Consider the following 15,364-nt stretch of genomic DNA (forward strand, 5'->3'; position numbering starts at 1 on the left):
CTCAATGCAATATAATTAGTGACCAGCAGTTATTGCATCACCATTACAGGTGTGTTTTGTGCTTTTTCACTAAAAAGTTCAGTGAACAATTTTCTCCCCTTAAACTTTTTACGGCTTGTTACTTATGAAGCCCAAAGCCAAGTGATTAAAAGTAATTTCTCCTGAATGTCATCCTAGGTTAGGTGACCTTTGGGTATTTGCAACATATACACCTATTGGAAATATAAAAATCTGACATTAGGTACATATATTCATTGAAAAAGGCATAAGTTTGGGATTATCGTTTTTTCTAAAAATTACTGAACTCACAGATTTAAACTAAAAGTGAAAGAATTTTATGATGCATCCACTCTTTCTAAACTTAAATTTATTCATCCCTCTTTTCCACATAATTTTTTGTGGATTTCAGGAATTCTTCTGTGGGAAGCTTGCATTTTGGCTTTTGAAAACTGTGGAGGGAAGAGGGAAATTAATTCTAAATCTCTGGCTAGTCAAACCAGAGAGCTTTAAACAAATAAACAAACAAAAAAAGATTTACGGTTGTCTCTGGTAAAGCTATTGAATTTCCTTTTGTAAGTTAGTGTAAATGTGTGTTTTATTTCAGCAGCAAAAGTCTCCCCTTTTTTAATACAGAGAGTAATAGGACTTTCTAGGTGGGTGTTTCTTAAAGAGAAAGGATAAAGAAAAGAGAAGGAGATTCGAAACTGCTTTTCCTGTCTGAGGCCAAAAGTAGAGTCACAGCTTGCCAGCCCCACAATTCTTTAGCTTCTTTCTTATGATTTCCAAGTGTTTTGTTAGTGATTTGCAGATGGAGCTTAGGCTTTGGAACTCTTCCATTAAAAAGTTGTGTGGTCCTAGCCACAGTAGTAGTGCAATATGTTTTTCCTATACTAGTTTCACAGAAGTTAACTGAGCTTGAATTGGTGAGGGAACAACAAGACAGCTTCCCTCTCCTGTCCCTTCCTTTAATTTTCTTTCCTGCATATTGTTTGGAAATTAGGATCAGGTTCATTTTGAATTGTAAGTAAGTATGTAACATTTTTCTTCCATTTTAAGAAACAGAAGTAGAATATGAGCCTAGTCTTTTTAATAAGCTACATATATCAGCAAGATTAACACAATTCATAGCATACATTAATTTCTAAAGAGAAAGCATATGTGCCTGAATATGGTTTTAAGGTTTTTTTCAGTTAAGTTTTTCTAGTAGGTTTTCATGGTCCTTTTGTGTATTTTTGCCATTATTGCTTTTTTTTCAAAGCAAATTGCGTTTATGGTTGTTGAAGCAAAGTTAAGGAAATTGGCCTAACGTAAGAGCACTTGAGCAGTTTTACTGCAAACACTGACTGAAGGTGAGCCTACTTACATGCTTCAAGGACAGAACAGGGTGAAGGGCCCTGTTGCATCAGGTACAGTGCGGAGAACTTCATAGAACCTATGTTTTCCTGTCTGGGAATATATGAAAAACAATGAAGTCTGTGCATCTGGCAACATAAATCTTGTGAAAGAATAATATTATTCCTGGATTTTTTTTTTTTAACTCTAAAGTAATATTAACTCAGTCTTGTCACTTATCTGTAGATTTTCTGTAACTTGATCACATGATTAAATGGCAAGACCCTTGCCTCTGTAAGAGTGTTTAGCAGAATAATTTGTTTATGATCAACTAGTCTTTCATGGTTATCAATGGAAATTTAGATGTGGGCAGATGTCAGATTGCTGTTCCAAGTGAATAAGGAGAAAAATGAGAAGTTCCAATAAATCCTAAACATGTAGTTGTGGCCAACAATTTTATTTAGTGTGCTGGTATAGAATTTAGCTAATGAAAACCATCCCATAAATGTATGTATCCATAAACTGTGCCGAAACAAAAAAACTTCCTGACAGTAAATGTCAGAAAGAAATGTGGGAAGAAAACCCCTCCCCACCCTATACTTAGGCACTTTGGCCCCGATCCAGTAAATTACTGAAGAATATTCTGAGCTTTCTTAAAGTTAAGTTGAAACTGAAGTGATTTCTTTGTGCAAAACCTCTAAGTGGTTGCTGGAATAGACAATTTGGTGAAGTGGGAGGTTGTGTTGACTAGCTAATCATTGAAATATATGTGTATGCGTAGTTTAACATTTTGTCTATTTGAAGTGTGTTTTAACCAATTTTAATTTTAAAACAGAAATTGGAGATTTTGATTTAGGTTACTGATGGTAATTTAGTTAAGGAAATTTTTTTTACTAGCTTATAAAATACATTCTCACATACTGGTAATAATTAAGTTGTTAAGAAATATATGCTGTATCATTTCCCCTAATTTATACACTGAGATTTTTGTAAAATGTTGAGAAAACAAAATTGTTTAGAGTAAAATAGTACTTTGAAAGCTACATTATGTTTAAATCTGTATGATGTTTTACTACCTTCTTTTCTTTTACATTTTGGTTTTGGTTTGTGGAAAACTAATTTTCTGCCTTTTCCTGGAACTAAGGAGCAAGAGGTCTTGTAAGCAAAATTAAAAGTCAGACTTTGTTATGAATGGATAAGGGTGTGGAAATAATATGAATTGTGATATGTCAGCATCCTACTCACAGAATTGGTTTCATAAACAGTTGGTGTTGAGACAGTCTCTGAATGAGCATGCTGCCGTGTCATTTACAGACTTAGCCACTATGGTTCTCCAGAACTGGCTGTTTATTTCATGGTAAAAAGGTTCTAAAAATACCAAACCTGTCTGTGTTTTATTGTCAATCATTTACTCTAGAGGGTATGGAACACAATAAAACTCTTAAGCCTTCAGGCAGGATTTATAAGAAAATATTACTAAAAAGTATCTGCAGGAATGTGGTTTGGACTGAGCTGCTGAAAGCTAGCAAACAAATTAATTTACATTTAAACAAATCAGAGCAATGTGTATACCTTGCTTCCTGAGAACTCTGTTTAAATAATTTAGAAAGCAATTTGGGATGTTAGAATCCTACCTATTTAAAGAGAGAAATAATACCTATTGTATAACATTTTTAATTTTTTAATAATGATTGGAAATCATATTATCTAATTTATCATTAATGTTGTAATTGATTACACAGTTTTGAAGTATTTTTAAAGCCAGGTTGGAAATAGAGTTTGAACTCTTGTCTTCTAGACCTGTGTTGAAAGCAATGGGCCACCTGACTGTACAGAGAACACCTAAGAACAAAATTGATGTACAGACTCTTGAAATCATTGTCATACAAGAAACATAATTCCAAAATCTGATAAAATGCAAAGAGGAAATAGCACTTACTTCTAATGCTTCCTCTGAATAAGATTTAGTTTTTCTTTTTATACCTGCTTTTTCTTAGCAGAGCTGAGGAAATCTGGTTCCTGTCGAAGCAGATGGAAAGGTCAGGAATAAACCTGTTAGTTGACCAGACTTCAGAAATTTACCTTTGGGTATTTGTGTTGTACTTATTCCAACAAATTCATATAGATCATAATTTTCAGCAAAATGCCATTAATGATCTCTTCTCAAAAAATAATGGCACTCTGTGTTTTCAGGGAGAATATACTAAAGAGAAATATTCTTTAGGATAAATGATACACCCTTCTGTTCCATCCTGCTCTACCTGTCTTTTTGACAGACTCATCCAAGTTGGCAAAAAGAGCCCAGTAATGTCACTGGGAAGTCCTAATAAGTATCAGGTTTGAATGGCTGATCCCAGTGAAACCATCCATCTCCTCTCCCCAAAATATATTGCCCCTGTTGACTTCCACATCTGCTTCTGTGGACATTCTGAATCATAAATACTTTGGAGAGAGTGCATTGAGAAGTTTCCAGAAACAAATTGGTTTATCTGGGTCCCCTGGAATGTCTTTGAAACTGTGTCATAAATTCCAGGACAGTTGCTACACAAATACAGTCACTAGCATAAAGTTCTTTTTCTGTGTTGACGTCTGATTTCAGAGGTAATTGTCCCTTTAATTGAGGCTTTTATATTTTTCCCCATCAACATGAGCAGGAAGATACTTCCTATTACAGTAAGAAGGGGGAAAAGGCTTCAGAGCTTTTGGATCTCTGCTTAGTAAAGGCAGTATCAGAAGACTAAAGCACCTTCTCCCCCTTTCTGTAGTGGTGGACACTAGCTGAGCTGGTATCTGCCTGGTGCTGTGCTTCTTATCTCAGTGGAGGGGCAAATTCTGCTCCAGGAAAATAATTTTGAGGCTTTCATAAATGCACATGCTCTAAGAGAAGGTTGTCTCTGAGAAACAAACTTCGTGGAGTAACTCAACAAATCCCTTGTAGCACATGGAAATCAGCCTTCATTACCTAAAGAGGAGTATCAAAAGAGCTGGCTTAGCTGAATTGAAAAGTGATATGTAGGACTAAGCAACTGAAAAACATTTCCTCTTTAGATACAGGTGGATGATAACCAGGGAACATAATTACTTGTTTTGTCCATTTGTATTCTCAGAAGTCTTTAGTTTCAAGTCTATTCTCATTCTCTCCACTTTCCCTGCATGAATTAATAAGGGAGAGCCTTATAGCCAATCTGTATTTCAGAGGAGTAATTGTTAAATCAGGCCTCCTCTGCTACAAAACATGGTAGGTATGAAGCACTCTGTTTCTATAGATAAAGTAGATGATTTTATGTCATAATGCAAATTCTCCTAGGATTATCTGCCTGTTAAAGATATTAGAAATCTCTGCGCAGCAGTGGATGTTAAATTGAGTTACCTAGAATATTACTCAGTATAAATTGCATCAATAAATAAAGCCACTGGCAAGGTTGTTCAAGGAAGTTGGTCATTGTGAGGGCTTTATGAAAATTCATTAATTCAGTTTCAGGCTGAAAGGGATTATGTTGCAGAACTGTAATCCAAGGCCATGGGGATGGATGTATTCTTTCAACTAGAACCAAGGTGGTTTCCCTCCTGCTTCCTACTTAATCAATGGTGAAGGAAATCAAGAAAGAAATCATTTCTGATATCACAGTATGCCTGACTGCTCTTCATTTTCCAGAGTCACGACGCCTTGTTATTTTTCCTTCTGAATGCAGCACTTCTGCCACAGACTTACCCATTTTTCTGGCTTGTAGAATATGGTGTTAGTGGATTAGACAGTGAGTGGTAATTGATTTACTGCCAGAAATAACTGACAATTATGTAGATCTCAAATTGTCTGCTTTGCTGGAGTAGGCTAGGATTTGTGACTGAGGTCATCAATACAGGAATGCATTTAGTATTGACAACTCTCCCACCATGTACCTGAATACCTTCTATTGGGTTTGAAATTATTCCTTAAAAGTCACTAATCTCAAATTACTGATCTCTCTGACCCTCGGAATCCACATTGTGGCTGTATAAAATATTATGTTTGGAAAAGAAAAAAGTGCTTTGTGGGGGCTTTGTAATGCAATAAAGAAACCAATTACTAGTTTTGTATAATTCTCTAGCATCCTATAGAAACCTCTGTGAGAAAATATCCTGAACTCCTCTAGATTTCTCTGTATTTTCTGAAAAGTTGATTTCAAAAGTGAAAGAAGAAACTTACATATAAGAAAACATTGTTTTACACTCGGTCTTGGAGCTGATTCGAACCAAGTTTTGCAGTATGATGTGAAATAACTATTGATACAGTCCCTTTAGATCTGAGAATTACTGGAATTTAAACACTGTGAACTTTGAAGCTTGAGGTAAAAACAGTTTTCACTGCCATTTAGTTAAAAATTAGCCATTCCTGGTTTACACTGTATTTTTGATAATCAAGTTAATGATGGATAGGATGAAAGAGGACAGACAAATATCATAAGAAAATAATTACCTGATGATCTTTTTGTTCTCAGTCAGTTTTTCTCTTTAGAGACTGTCTCTTGGAATGGTTTGCTTGTTTTATCTTTCCATGTTGTAACTGGAAAATGGAATTTCTTGCAAGTACTGAGTTTGCCTTATCCAGCTTACCTGCTAAGTGGCTGGAAAATTAATATAAAAAAAAATTGTCTTTACTTGGAGGTTATTAGGTATAAGCTTTATTTCTGGGCATTGTATTACCCCTTCCACACCATTTGTGTACTTACACAGAAGCGTAATGTTACAAGAGGATTAGGCAATAGAACAGCTGAAAGAATCTTGTTTTCAAGAAACAGCTCACCTTACACGCATCATAGAATCATGGAACGGTTTGAGTTGGAAGGGACCTTCAACTATCATCTAGTCCAACCCCCCTGCCATGGGCATTGACATCTTTCACTAGATCAGGTTGCTCAAAGCCCCATCCAACCTGACCTTGAACACTTCCAAGGATGGGGCATCCACAGCTTCTCTGGGGAACCTATTCCAGTGTCTCTGGCTTTCTGGGCTGCAAGCACATGTTGCTGGTTCATGTCCAATTTTTCATCCACCAGTATCCCCAAGTTCTTCTCCACAGGACTGCTCTCAATCCATTCATCCTCCAGTATCTATAGTGATACTGGGGATTGCCCTGACCCAGGTGCAGGTCCTTGCACTTGGCCTTGTTGAACCTCATGAGGTTCACATGGGCCCATTCCTCAGGCCTGTCAAAGTCCATCTGGATGGCATCCCTTCCCTCAAGTGAATCAACTGCACCAGTATCTTGGTGTCATCTGCAAACTTGCTGAGGGTGCACTTAATCCCACTGTCCCACTCAATCCCATCCCATTGATGAAGATACTAAATAGTATTTGTCCCAGTATGGACGCTTGAGGGACACCACTTGTTACTGGTTTCCACCTGGACATTGAGCTATTGACTGTAACCGTTTGGACACAGCCACCTAGGCAGCTCCTTATCCACCTAACGGTCCAGTCATCAAATGTAAAAGTGAATTGTCAATATTTATTTTTCTTTCAGACAGCTCTCTGCTAATGCAATATATAGTGGTAAAAGAATTATCACTTAAAACCAGAATTATGGGCAGTAAATAAGCTACATTTTCTAGAGAGAAGGAGAACTTTCTGGATATGTTTTGGACCAAAGAAAGCATTTAAACCTTGAAAGATGAATGCTTTAAATTATTGTTATCAAATTTCTTATCTTTGTCCCAGGTAGGTATGTCTCAGGCTTTGCACTGGTGATAGCATCTGTAAAATGAAATACATGACATAGAGCTGAATTCTGTTTTTCACCTTTAATACATACCTTTCTTTTATACCTTTGTTTTATACATACCTAATACCTCCTTTCATCTTGACTACAGTGTATCCTTACCCCTGTTTCCCTTGCCTCCTTCTGGCTGTTTAGAGGTTTGGTGTGTTCCAAAAAAATAACTGATATGTAAAATCGTAGCACGGATGTAGTAAAGTGCCCAGAAGAGGAAAAACAAACAAAACCCCAACCAACCAACTAAACAAAAAAACCCCAAAACAGGGAAGTGTTGCAGGCTGTATGCAGGCTCTGATGATATGTAGTAATTTTGACTTGTCTTTTTCTCTGTTGATTGGTTAACAATGGCTGTTACACAAGAGTAGGGAGAAAGTAATTTTGAAATTACTCTTCACATAGAGAGTATTTGATTAGTTTTATCCTTAGGAAAATTCTGGTTACAGAGAGCGTCACTACATAATATATTTTGTGGTGTTACAGGTGAATATATGGGGTTTTAAGCTACTCCATCATTTAGCTGTCATTAGCTGCCATGTCAACCTGTCAAATCCTTTTCAAATCTTTTTATATTTGCTCTTCTCACTGGTGAAGCTTTTTGCAAGTCTTTCACTGAGCAATCCAACAAACTTTGTACTTTTCAAGCCCCCTCCTTACCTCTAGTAAAAGTGGCATCCCAGGTTTGTTGTTGCTAACTCCTCCTTTATTTTGTTTTCAACTTGCAGTCTGATCCCTTATCTCATTCTACTTGGCAAACTGTCCTATTTTGTAGGAAGTGCTTCTCTGAACCCTTGACAGTGATCTGAAAACAAATTTTAACTTTAGTAATAGTTGCAAAGGACAATAAAAATATATATGCTTCGATATTAATAAACAGATTGAGGAGTTTGGAGATTGTACAATTTAATAGATTTTAGCCTTCACTTTTGATATATTTAGATGCTTGTACATTTTGAAAATCCACCTTTTAATGTCTTTTTCTTAAGAATGCAAAAGTTGCATGTAAATTACTTCTTTGAAACTCTGTGTGTTGCCACAGCGTTTTCCTTCCTCCTTAGTTTTAGGGAAGTCACTGGATGACAGTAAAACATCAGTTTCTCCTGCTGAAGGCTATTTAGGAAAAGAGGTTTACGATGAAAGAAAAAATTTAGGCATTTAACATAAGTCTGCGAGGTAGTAAGATAATCCTAAACAAAAGTACAATAAATAGGGTTTCCCAAATGCCTGTTGCTTATTTTGATAGTAATGAATTTTCTTAGATCTCTGGTGTGCTTCTGCTGATTGTATCTTTTCTCTCACATTAATCAAACATGGAATGCATGGAATACATCTAACTCTAGGACTTCTGAAGCAGTTGCTTAGGGATGTTCAACAAAAGCATGCATAAATATTTGGTTTGGATTTCTGAAAGCAGAAAACGAGCTAACTGATTTTTATTTTTTTAGTCTCGAATCTTTCATCAGATCCCTCTTTTCAAAAGAATATGTAGAGTGAAACACCCTAAGGCCATGGAAGTCACAGACCTTTCGTCTGAACTTTCCTTTTAATTACATAATTTAAAAAAGAAGGTCTTTTTCCATTTTTGCTAATTCTGAGCCTCTGTTACAAAGAGTTTTATGCTGATTGCCATACGAAGTGTAATTTAGTTTATACTTTAAGTGTCAATGATCTATAAAGCCCCGAAATGAACCCCTGGAAAGGGAATGTAGCTGTTGCTACATCAGCATGTCGCAATAGAGGACAGGAAGAAAAGAAAACTGTAAGAAATTCAGAGCAGATCATTTGATAAGCAACATAAAACTGCCTCTGCTCAGTTATGACAGCAGGATGCAAAAACCTGCTCAAGGTTTCACACAACAGTTTTCATAAATGAGTTCAGCTGGGAAGGTGCTGGGGTATAAGATCTGTCCAAAAGCCTGCAGAGGTGTAGTATAGCGCCGAAGACTGAGAAAGCATGAAACCAGAGTAATGTGTTCAGAGTCTTCTGTACATGCCTGCAGAACCAGTATATCAAATGTATCATCAAAGGATAGGTTTGATTTTTATATGACATGTTTAAAAGGTTTTATTAAATCTGACTCAAAGCATTCCATAGTGAAATTGGTGAAGTAAATTTCAAACTAAAATTTTATCACTATCTTTTCAAGATAATGAGGAAATTAAGCAAATTAAATTATGAGGCCAGACCCTGAATCCTGTCAAAAATACTGGGGCCTTTTGAAGGAATGATACAGAAAAGTAAATGTTAACTTGGTGCTTTCTCTTCTTGATCATGGTGCTGATCAAGACTACAGGTGAGTTTTTTGCAGTGTAGCAACATGACTACTGCTATCCAGATGATATCAGACTGAAATGGCTCCCAGAGAACTGAAACCTACCTAAGATCTGTCTGGTTTTGACATGGATGGCCTCCATTACTATTGCACAACTACTGAAATTGTGTGGTGTGTGAACCCACATTTGATTGTAGCAGCTGCAGCATTTTCCTTAAGGATGATGGGAGCTGCCTGCTTTTCTGTGTTTATGGTGTAAAATGGCTGCAACTGATCAAAAGATCTTACCCCATATACAGTTCAATAGCAGTCAGTTCTTTTTAAACAGCATGTTATAGCCTAATACTTTTTTAATTGCCTTTCTGTTGATTTCTTACAGAGTTTGTTGTGCCATCTTCTTTCTTCTTCTAAGTGGGAAAGTAATGAAGCTGAAACCAGTACATTCATATCAACTCTTGGCTACACATCAGCAGATTATTACTGTCACTTAGTTAAAAATGTAAGTATTTTGTGCAATTGGGAAATTGTTAATAATAAATCACCAGTTTATATGCACATACACGGAGCTTTCATTGTTATAAGGAGCATGGACTGAACTTTGTTTATCTTTTCTTACCTCAGTTACTATTACAGCCTTTTAAGGGAAAAAATGAAGTGGGAGATCTCTGGACAAACAAGAAAATTTTTTATTAGATTATACTGTAATAGATGTTCATAAAAATAAAATTCCTGTTGCTGTTGTGTTATAACAAAAAAATGTCTGCCCTATCATTAATTTTTTTTCCCTGTGAATTTTAATTTATATATATTATTTTGTGTATTAGAATGTAACTTTTTGAATGTTTTATTTGACTGTGTGCACGGCATTTAAAACGGTAGATGAGCCCTAAATCTTGGGAAAAGCGTCTTTTACATTTAATATATAAAAATAATGGGAACAATATTTCATAACGTGTTGACTTAAATTAGAGAAAGCATATAAAAATTATTAGTAGTGCTCTTCTGAAAGTTTTGCCTCAACTCTTGGGGAAGCAGAGCTAAAATAAATAGCTGCTTAGTTTTCAAATGTGGAAGGTGTACACTGTGTTCAAAAACGTTTTGCAGCAGTTTATTCAGTGATCTGGAGAGCTTTAGTTTGGCACCAATAATTAAAAAATCAAACTGAGTGAACAAAGTTATTAACCTCTACAGTATGGCAGTTACACAGAGAACCGTGCAACTAATGTGTGTAATTTATAATTTTATGTTATTTTATTTTATTTTATTTAACAGATGGTCTTTCCATTAGTAACAGAACTCAGAGGAAATCAGTTCAATGGACTTAACATTCAGGGGAGGTAGGTGTTATCTAAACGTCATTTTGATATATTTTAGTTTGGATCATTGCAGTCCAGTGAGGACCTTTTTACAGCCTTGGGCAACTTAGGCTTCAGTTGGAAAGTTTTGGATATATACATAGATAATTTCAGGTGCGGCCAAGCTTGCTAAGTTGTGTTTCATGTAAGAGTTTATACTTAACCTGAGAGTCATAGAATGGTTTGGGTTGGAAGAGACCTTCAAAGGCCATCTAGTCCAACACTACCACCATGGGCAGGGACACCTTCCACTAGACCAGGTTGCTCAAAGCCCCATCCAACCTGACCTTGAACGCTTCCAGGGATGGGGCATCCACAACTTCTCTGGACAACCCCTTCCAGTGCCTCACCACCCTCATTGTAAAAAATTTCTTCCTTATAGCTAGTCTGAATCTACCCTCTTTCCGTTTAAAACCTTGTCCTGTCACTACAGGCCCTGGGAAAAGGTCTCTCTCTGTCTTTCTTGTAAGATCCCTTTATGTATTGAAAGACCGCAATGAGGCCTCCCCAGACCCTTCTCTTCTCCAGGCTGAACAGCCCCAACTCTCTCCGCCTTTCATGGTAAGAGAGGTATTACAGCCCTGTGATCGTTTTGTGGCCCTCCTCTGGACCCACTCCAACAGGTCCATGTCCTTCCTGTGCTGAGGACCCCAGAGCTGGACGCAGTACTCCAGATGAGGTCTTACGAGAGCGGAGTAGAGGGGCAGAATCACCTCCCTTGACCTGCTGGCCATGCTCCTTTTGAAGCAGCCCAGGATACGGTTGGCTTTCTGGGCTGTGAGTGCACATTGCTGGCTCGTGACCAATTTTTCATCCAGCAGTACCCCCAAGTCCTTCTTCACAGGGCAGTTCTCAATCCCTTCATCCCCCAGTCTGTACTGATACTGCGGGTTGCCCTGACTCATGTGCAGGACCTTGCACTTGGCCTTGTTGAACCTCATAATCATAATGTTGGCTGCTATATGCATCCTTATAACCAAAGTTAACTAGCAGTTACTATGAGAAAAAGCAAAAAAAATCTTCCGAAGAAATATTTTTCCCTGTTTGTGCAAGTGATAGTTTAATATAACAGAACAGTAGTTACTTTGCAGTTGTTATTAATGAAAAAATTTGTCCATGGTTATTTAAAGAACCTCTCATTTTCCTTCTGTTATTTCCTTGATCTGGTACCAAACAGTGCTGTGGCAATACTGCATGTTTCATATGCAGTTATTTCAAATGTACCCAAGCACATAGTACTTCCACCCTTTAACTGCCTCCTTGGCCTGGTTTTCGAAGGATGAAAGTCTGAGAAAGTGGGTGGGAAGGAAATTGCTATGTGCTCTGGCCAAATCTCCAATCCAAATTATCAGGAATGTTAATAATCATCTTGCAACATTGTGTAGGCTGTTTCTACATGTCTAGGTATAGTCAGTGAGAATCTAATCACCTTCTTCATCCACACTACATAAATACAGTGAATTAAGCCAAAATCTGTGACCATAAAAAAGGGAATATATTTGCCTAATGCTACTGCTGTCACTATTTTTTACATGGTCATGCCTTTTCACTGTGTAATTTGTGCCTTTCCACTGACCTTGAAATGCAGATCATAGTCTTTTGTCAATACTTTAAAAATTACCATATTTGAATACATCAGTAGATCCTTTTGATTACCTCTAAATTAAGTGTATTCCAGCTAAAAAACAAAAGCAAAAATAAGGATAGATATTTTTAATATAGACTATATACTCAAATTGTGTCTTCTGTTTTAAATGTATCACTCTCCTGCGCATATTCTGAGCTTTATGACCTATTTAACACCACATAGCCTGTAAGGTTACAAGAAAGAGGAGGCTGATTGAAACATGTTCCTTGTATCATTAGCCAATAGCTTGGCTATTTTTCTCCCTTCCTTCTTGTATCTAGGTGTTTGTGTAAGGAAGAGTAAATGAGCTGAATTCATTTAGAGCTGACTTTAGTACTGAAATCATGGACATGGTTAATGAGGAGCATCACAAAGTTTTGTTCAATGTGGAAAACAAACACCCACATTTTCTAAAGTAGGGTGAAGCAGACTTAGCTGAAAAGCTAATGAGACTGTTGGGAAGAGAAATACTTGGTTTCTAGGGAGAGAAAAGGAAAACTTTGAACTTAGGTAAATTTTTGAGCACAGAAGTTATGATATGGGTGTTTATTCAAGTTGCAGAGGCAAATGTAGGTTGTGGTTAGAGGTGTACATTGTCTCATTTCTCCATTCAGTGATGCTTACAGCAACACAGATGATAACATCTGTGCAAATTCATTGCACACAGTGGAATGCACTGTGCACTATTCTCCAAGAACATATTTTGAAGATTATGTAGAAGAAAATTGCCTTTGCAGGGTTTTTCTTCCAAAGTTAAGAGTAAAGTAAACTGCTAAAGTTTGCTAATCCAGGATACAGAATTAGAAACAGAATTTTGTAAAGAGGACTGATTTAAAGAATCTCAGGTCTGTGAAGATTACGTATCTATATCCTGGAAAACACTACTGCACAATAAATACCAGCCCAACAATTACCATTTCTACAGAAACACTTCTTGTGGTAAAACTGTGTCTCAAAGTAATTCAGTGTAAAAACCTTAAATACATATTTGTTTAGGTACTTACTCAGAAATTTGTCTTTAAAAATGTGTCACGTTTTATTTCTCTCACTGTGGAAACCAGAATGGTATCCCGTGTCCACAAGTCATAGCACTTCTGTCACAGCATATGCAAGTGACCATTAGGCAACATCTATTTGGGAGTAGCTTTAATACATGCGGGGCAATAGAGTTAGTTCTTACTCAGAGCAGCCGGTAGTGTAATTCCTGTCTCAGCTCTTCATAGACTGTACTGGTGGCTCCCCAAAGAAAACAGTTCTGGGTTCTTGCAAAGAATGCACCCCTTTTAGTGAACAATGCCATCAGGAGAAACTTGCAGCATCTCAAGGAAGCCTTTTACAAACAGTCTAGCACTTATTAATTTGCTAGAATTCAGTATTTTGGAGTTCTTGGTCTTCATAAATGTCTTCCTGTCAAAACTGCATCTAGAGAAATCTGCAGTTTCATGTTCTAGAAACTATATATATGTTGACGTGGAAGTCATGGACACTGCGCACAATCAGTATGATCAAGCAGATGCCACTTTATTGCCAAGATAGCTCGGTTTATATGTTCATTCTAGTTACTGTTCACGCATAAGCAAATTAGAGATTGGTTAGCATGAGCTGTCCACGCGCCTAGTTACACCTAATGATTGGTTATATCAACACTGTACACGCACATAAACATAAGGCATAATTGGTTGTATTAACTAAAACATGAGAAACTTGTCTCAGTCTAATTGGTCAAGATAAGCTGCCGAATTGAGGTTCTTTGTGCCAAGTTCCCTTTATTGTGGAATGCGCACCTGTGTTCTTCTAATTGGCATCTTTCTTTTTTTGTCTTCTTGTTTATTCTGTTCAAGGCCTTCTAAAGGCATCTGGAATGCTCTTACTACCGTTAGCTAAATATGTGTCCACAAGCAAAGCGTCCTTTAAGCCTGCTGCCTAGAAAACATCCTTGGCTCACAAATTGATCAACTCCATCGAGTCTGGATTGTTCACTGTGTGCCCATTACTTTCCAAGTATCCCACATATATACTCTGGGAAACTGGTGATTTCCTTTTTCAAATGTTATCTCTTACGTTGTGTGCCATTTTCCTTTTTGTTTATGTTCCAAAGGTTCCATGTTTCATTTACATTCCAGGTTCCACTGTCTTTAATCATTTCCAAGCATATAGTTTTAGTGAGCAGGTCAAGTGAGTGGTTTTTATATTAAGATCCACTTCAGATATTAAGATTCCTTCACTGTAGATCTGTAAGACAAGAATTTTTCAGCTGAGCACTTGAAGACAGCAGGATTTGTATTGTTTGGTTCATAGAAGTTGTCTCTGTTGAGAGAACAACAGGAGGCCTTAAATGCAGCCAGGTGGTCTCTTCTGAGGGTCTAGCAAACCTGCGTGGGAGGTGTGAATCTACCTGTGCTTCGCTGATCCTGGGAAAGACAAAGCATTCCCTGCTAGGAGGGGTGAACACAACTGGCTGCACTTCAGAATTGGATTGATATCCCTCATGTGGTTAGCCTTGACCACTGAAATACCAAAATTTTCCCTGACTTCTCGTTAAGATTCTTCAGACAATATGTAGCGACATGTCAACAGTCATTCCAATAAATAATTTTTCTGCAGTTAGGTGTGCATCTCTTACATTTAACCTTCTGTAATTAATTTAATCTTTTTTTGCCTTATCAGTTTAGAAATTTGTTTTGAAAAAGTTTTGACTTTTCTGATATATGAACTGTATTTATTTTTCCCTCAGAGTTTCAGCCAGTCGTGTGAATGCTGTGTCCCTTTTCTGTCTCCCTCTCATTACTTTGCCTGATCTAACTCCATTGCTGGAAACTCTCCTTCTTTACCATGGAGGTGCTTCAAAAGAAATTCTCAGTTCAGAGTTTCTGGAGGCTGTGAATGAGGCCTTTCTAAAGTAAGTAGCATGATCTGTATGATTTTTATGTTTTTTTTCATAAAGATTATTAATTCAATTAAATGTCTTTTCTCTGGGTTTGTATGGATGCACTGTACATCATCTGCAGTCTAGTAAAATATTTCCC

At 37.1% G+C, this 15,364-nt stretch overlaps 1 protein-coding gene across 1 annotated transcript in view; it reads left to right on the plus strand.

Annotated features, from left to right (window-relative positions):
- Nucleotides 1–15,364, plus strand: part of FANCC (FA complementation group C) — a 73,624-nt gene that overhangs the window by 28,259 nt on the left and 30,001 nt on the right. The window contains exons 4-6 of the mRNA XM_052778766.1: nucleotides 9,736–9,855; nucleotides 10,629–10,693; nucleotides 15,073–15,237. Coding sequence (XP_052634726.1) covers nucleotides 9,736–9,855; nucleotides 10,629–10,693; nucleotides 15,073–15,237 — 350 coding nt within the window. The remainder of the gene's footprint in view (nucleotides 1–9,735; nucleotides 9,856–10,628; nucleotides 10,694–15,072; nucleotides 15,238–15,364) is intronic.

The sequence above is a fragment of the Harpia harpyja genome, chromosome Z, assembly GCF_026419915.1.
Source record: "Harpia harpyja isolate bHarHar1 chromosome Z, bHarHar1 primary haplotype, whole genome shotgun sequence".
NCBI classification, from domain to species: Eukaryota; Metazoa; Chordata; class Aves; order Accipitriformes; family Accipitridae; genus Harpia; species Harpia harpyja.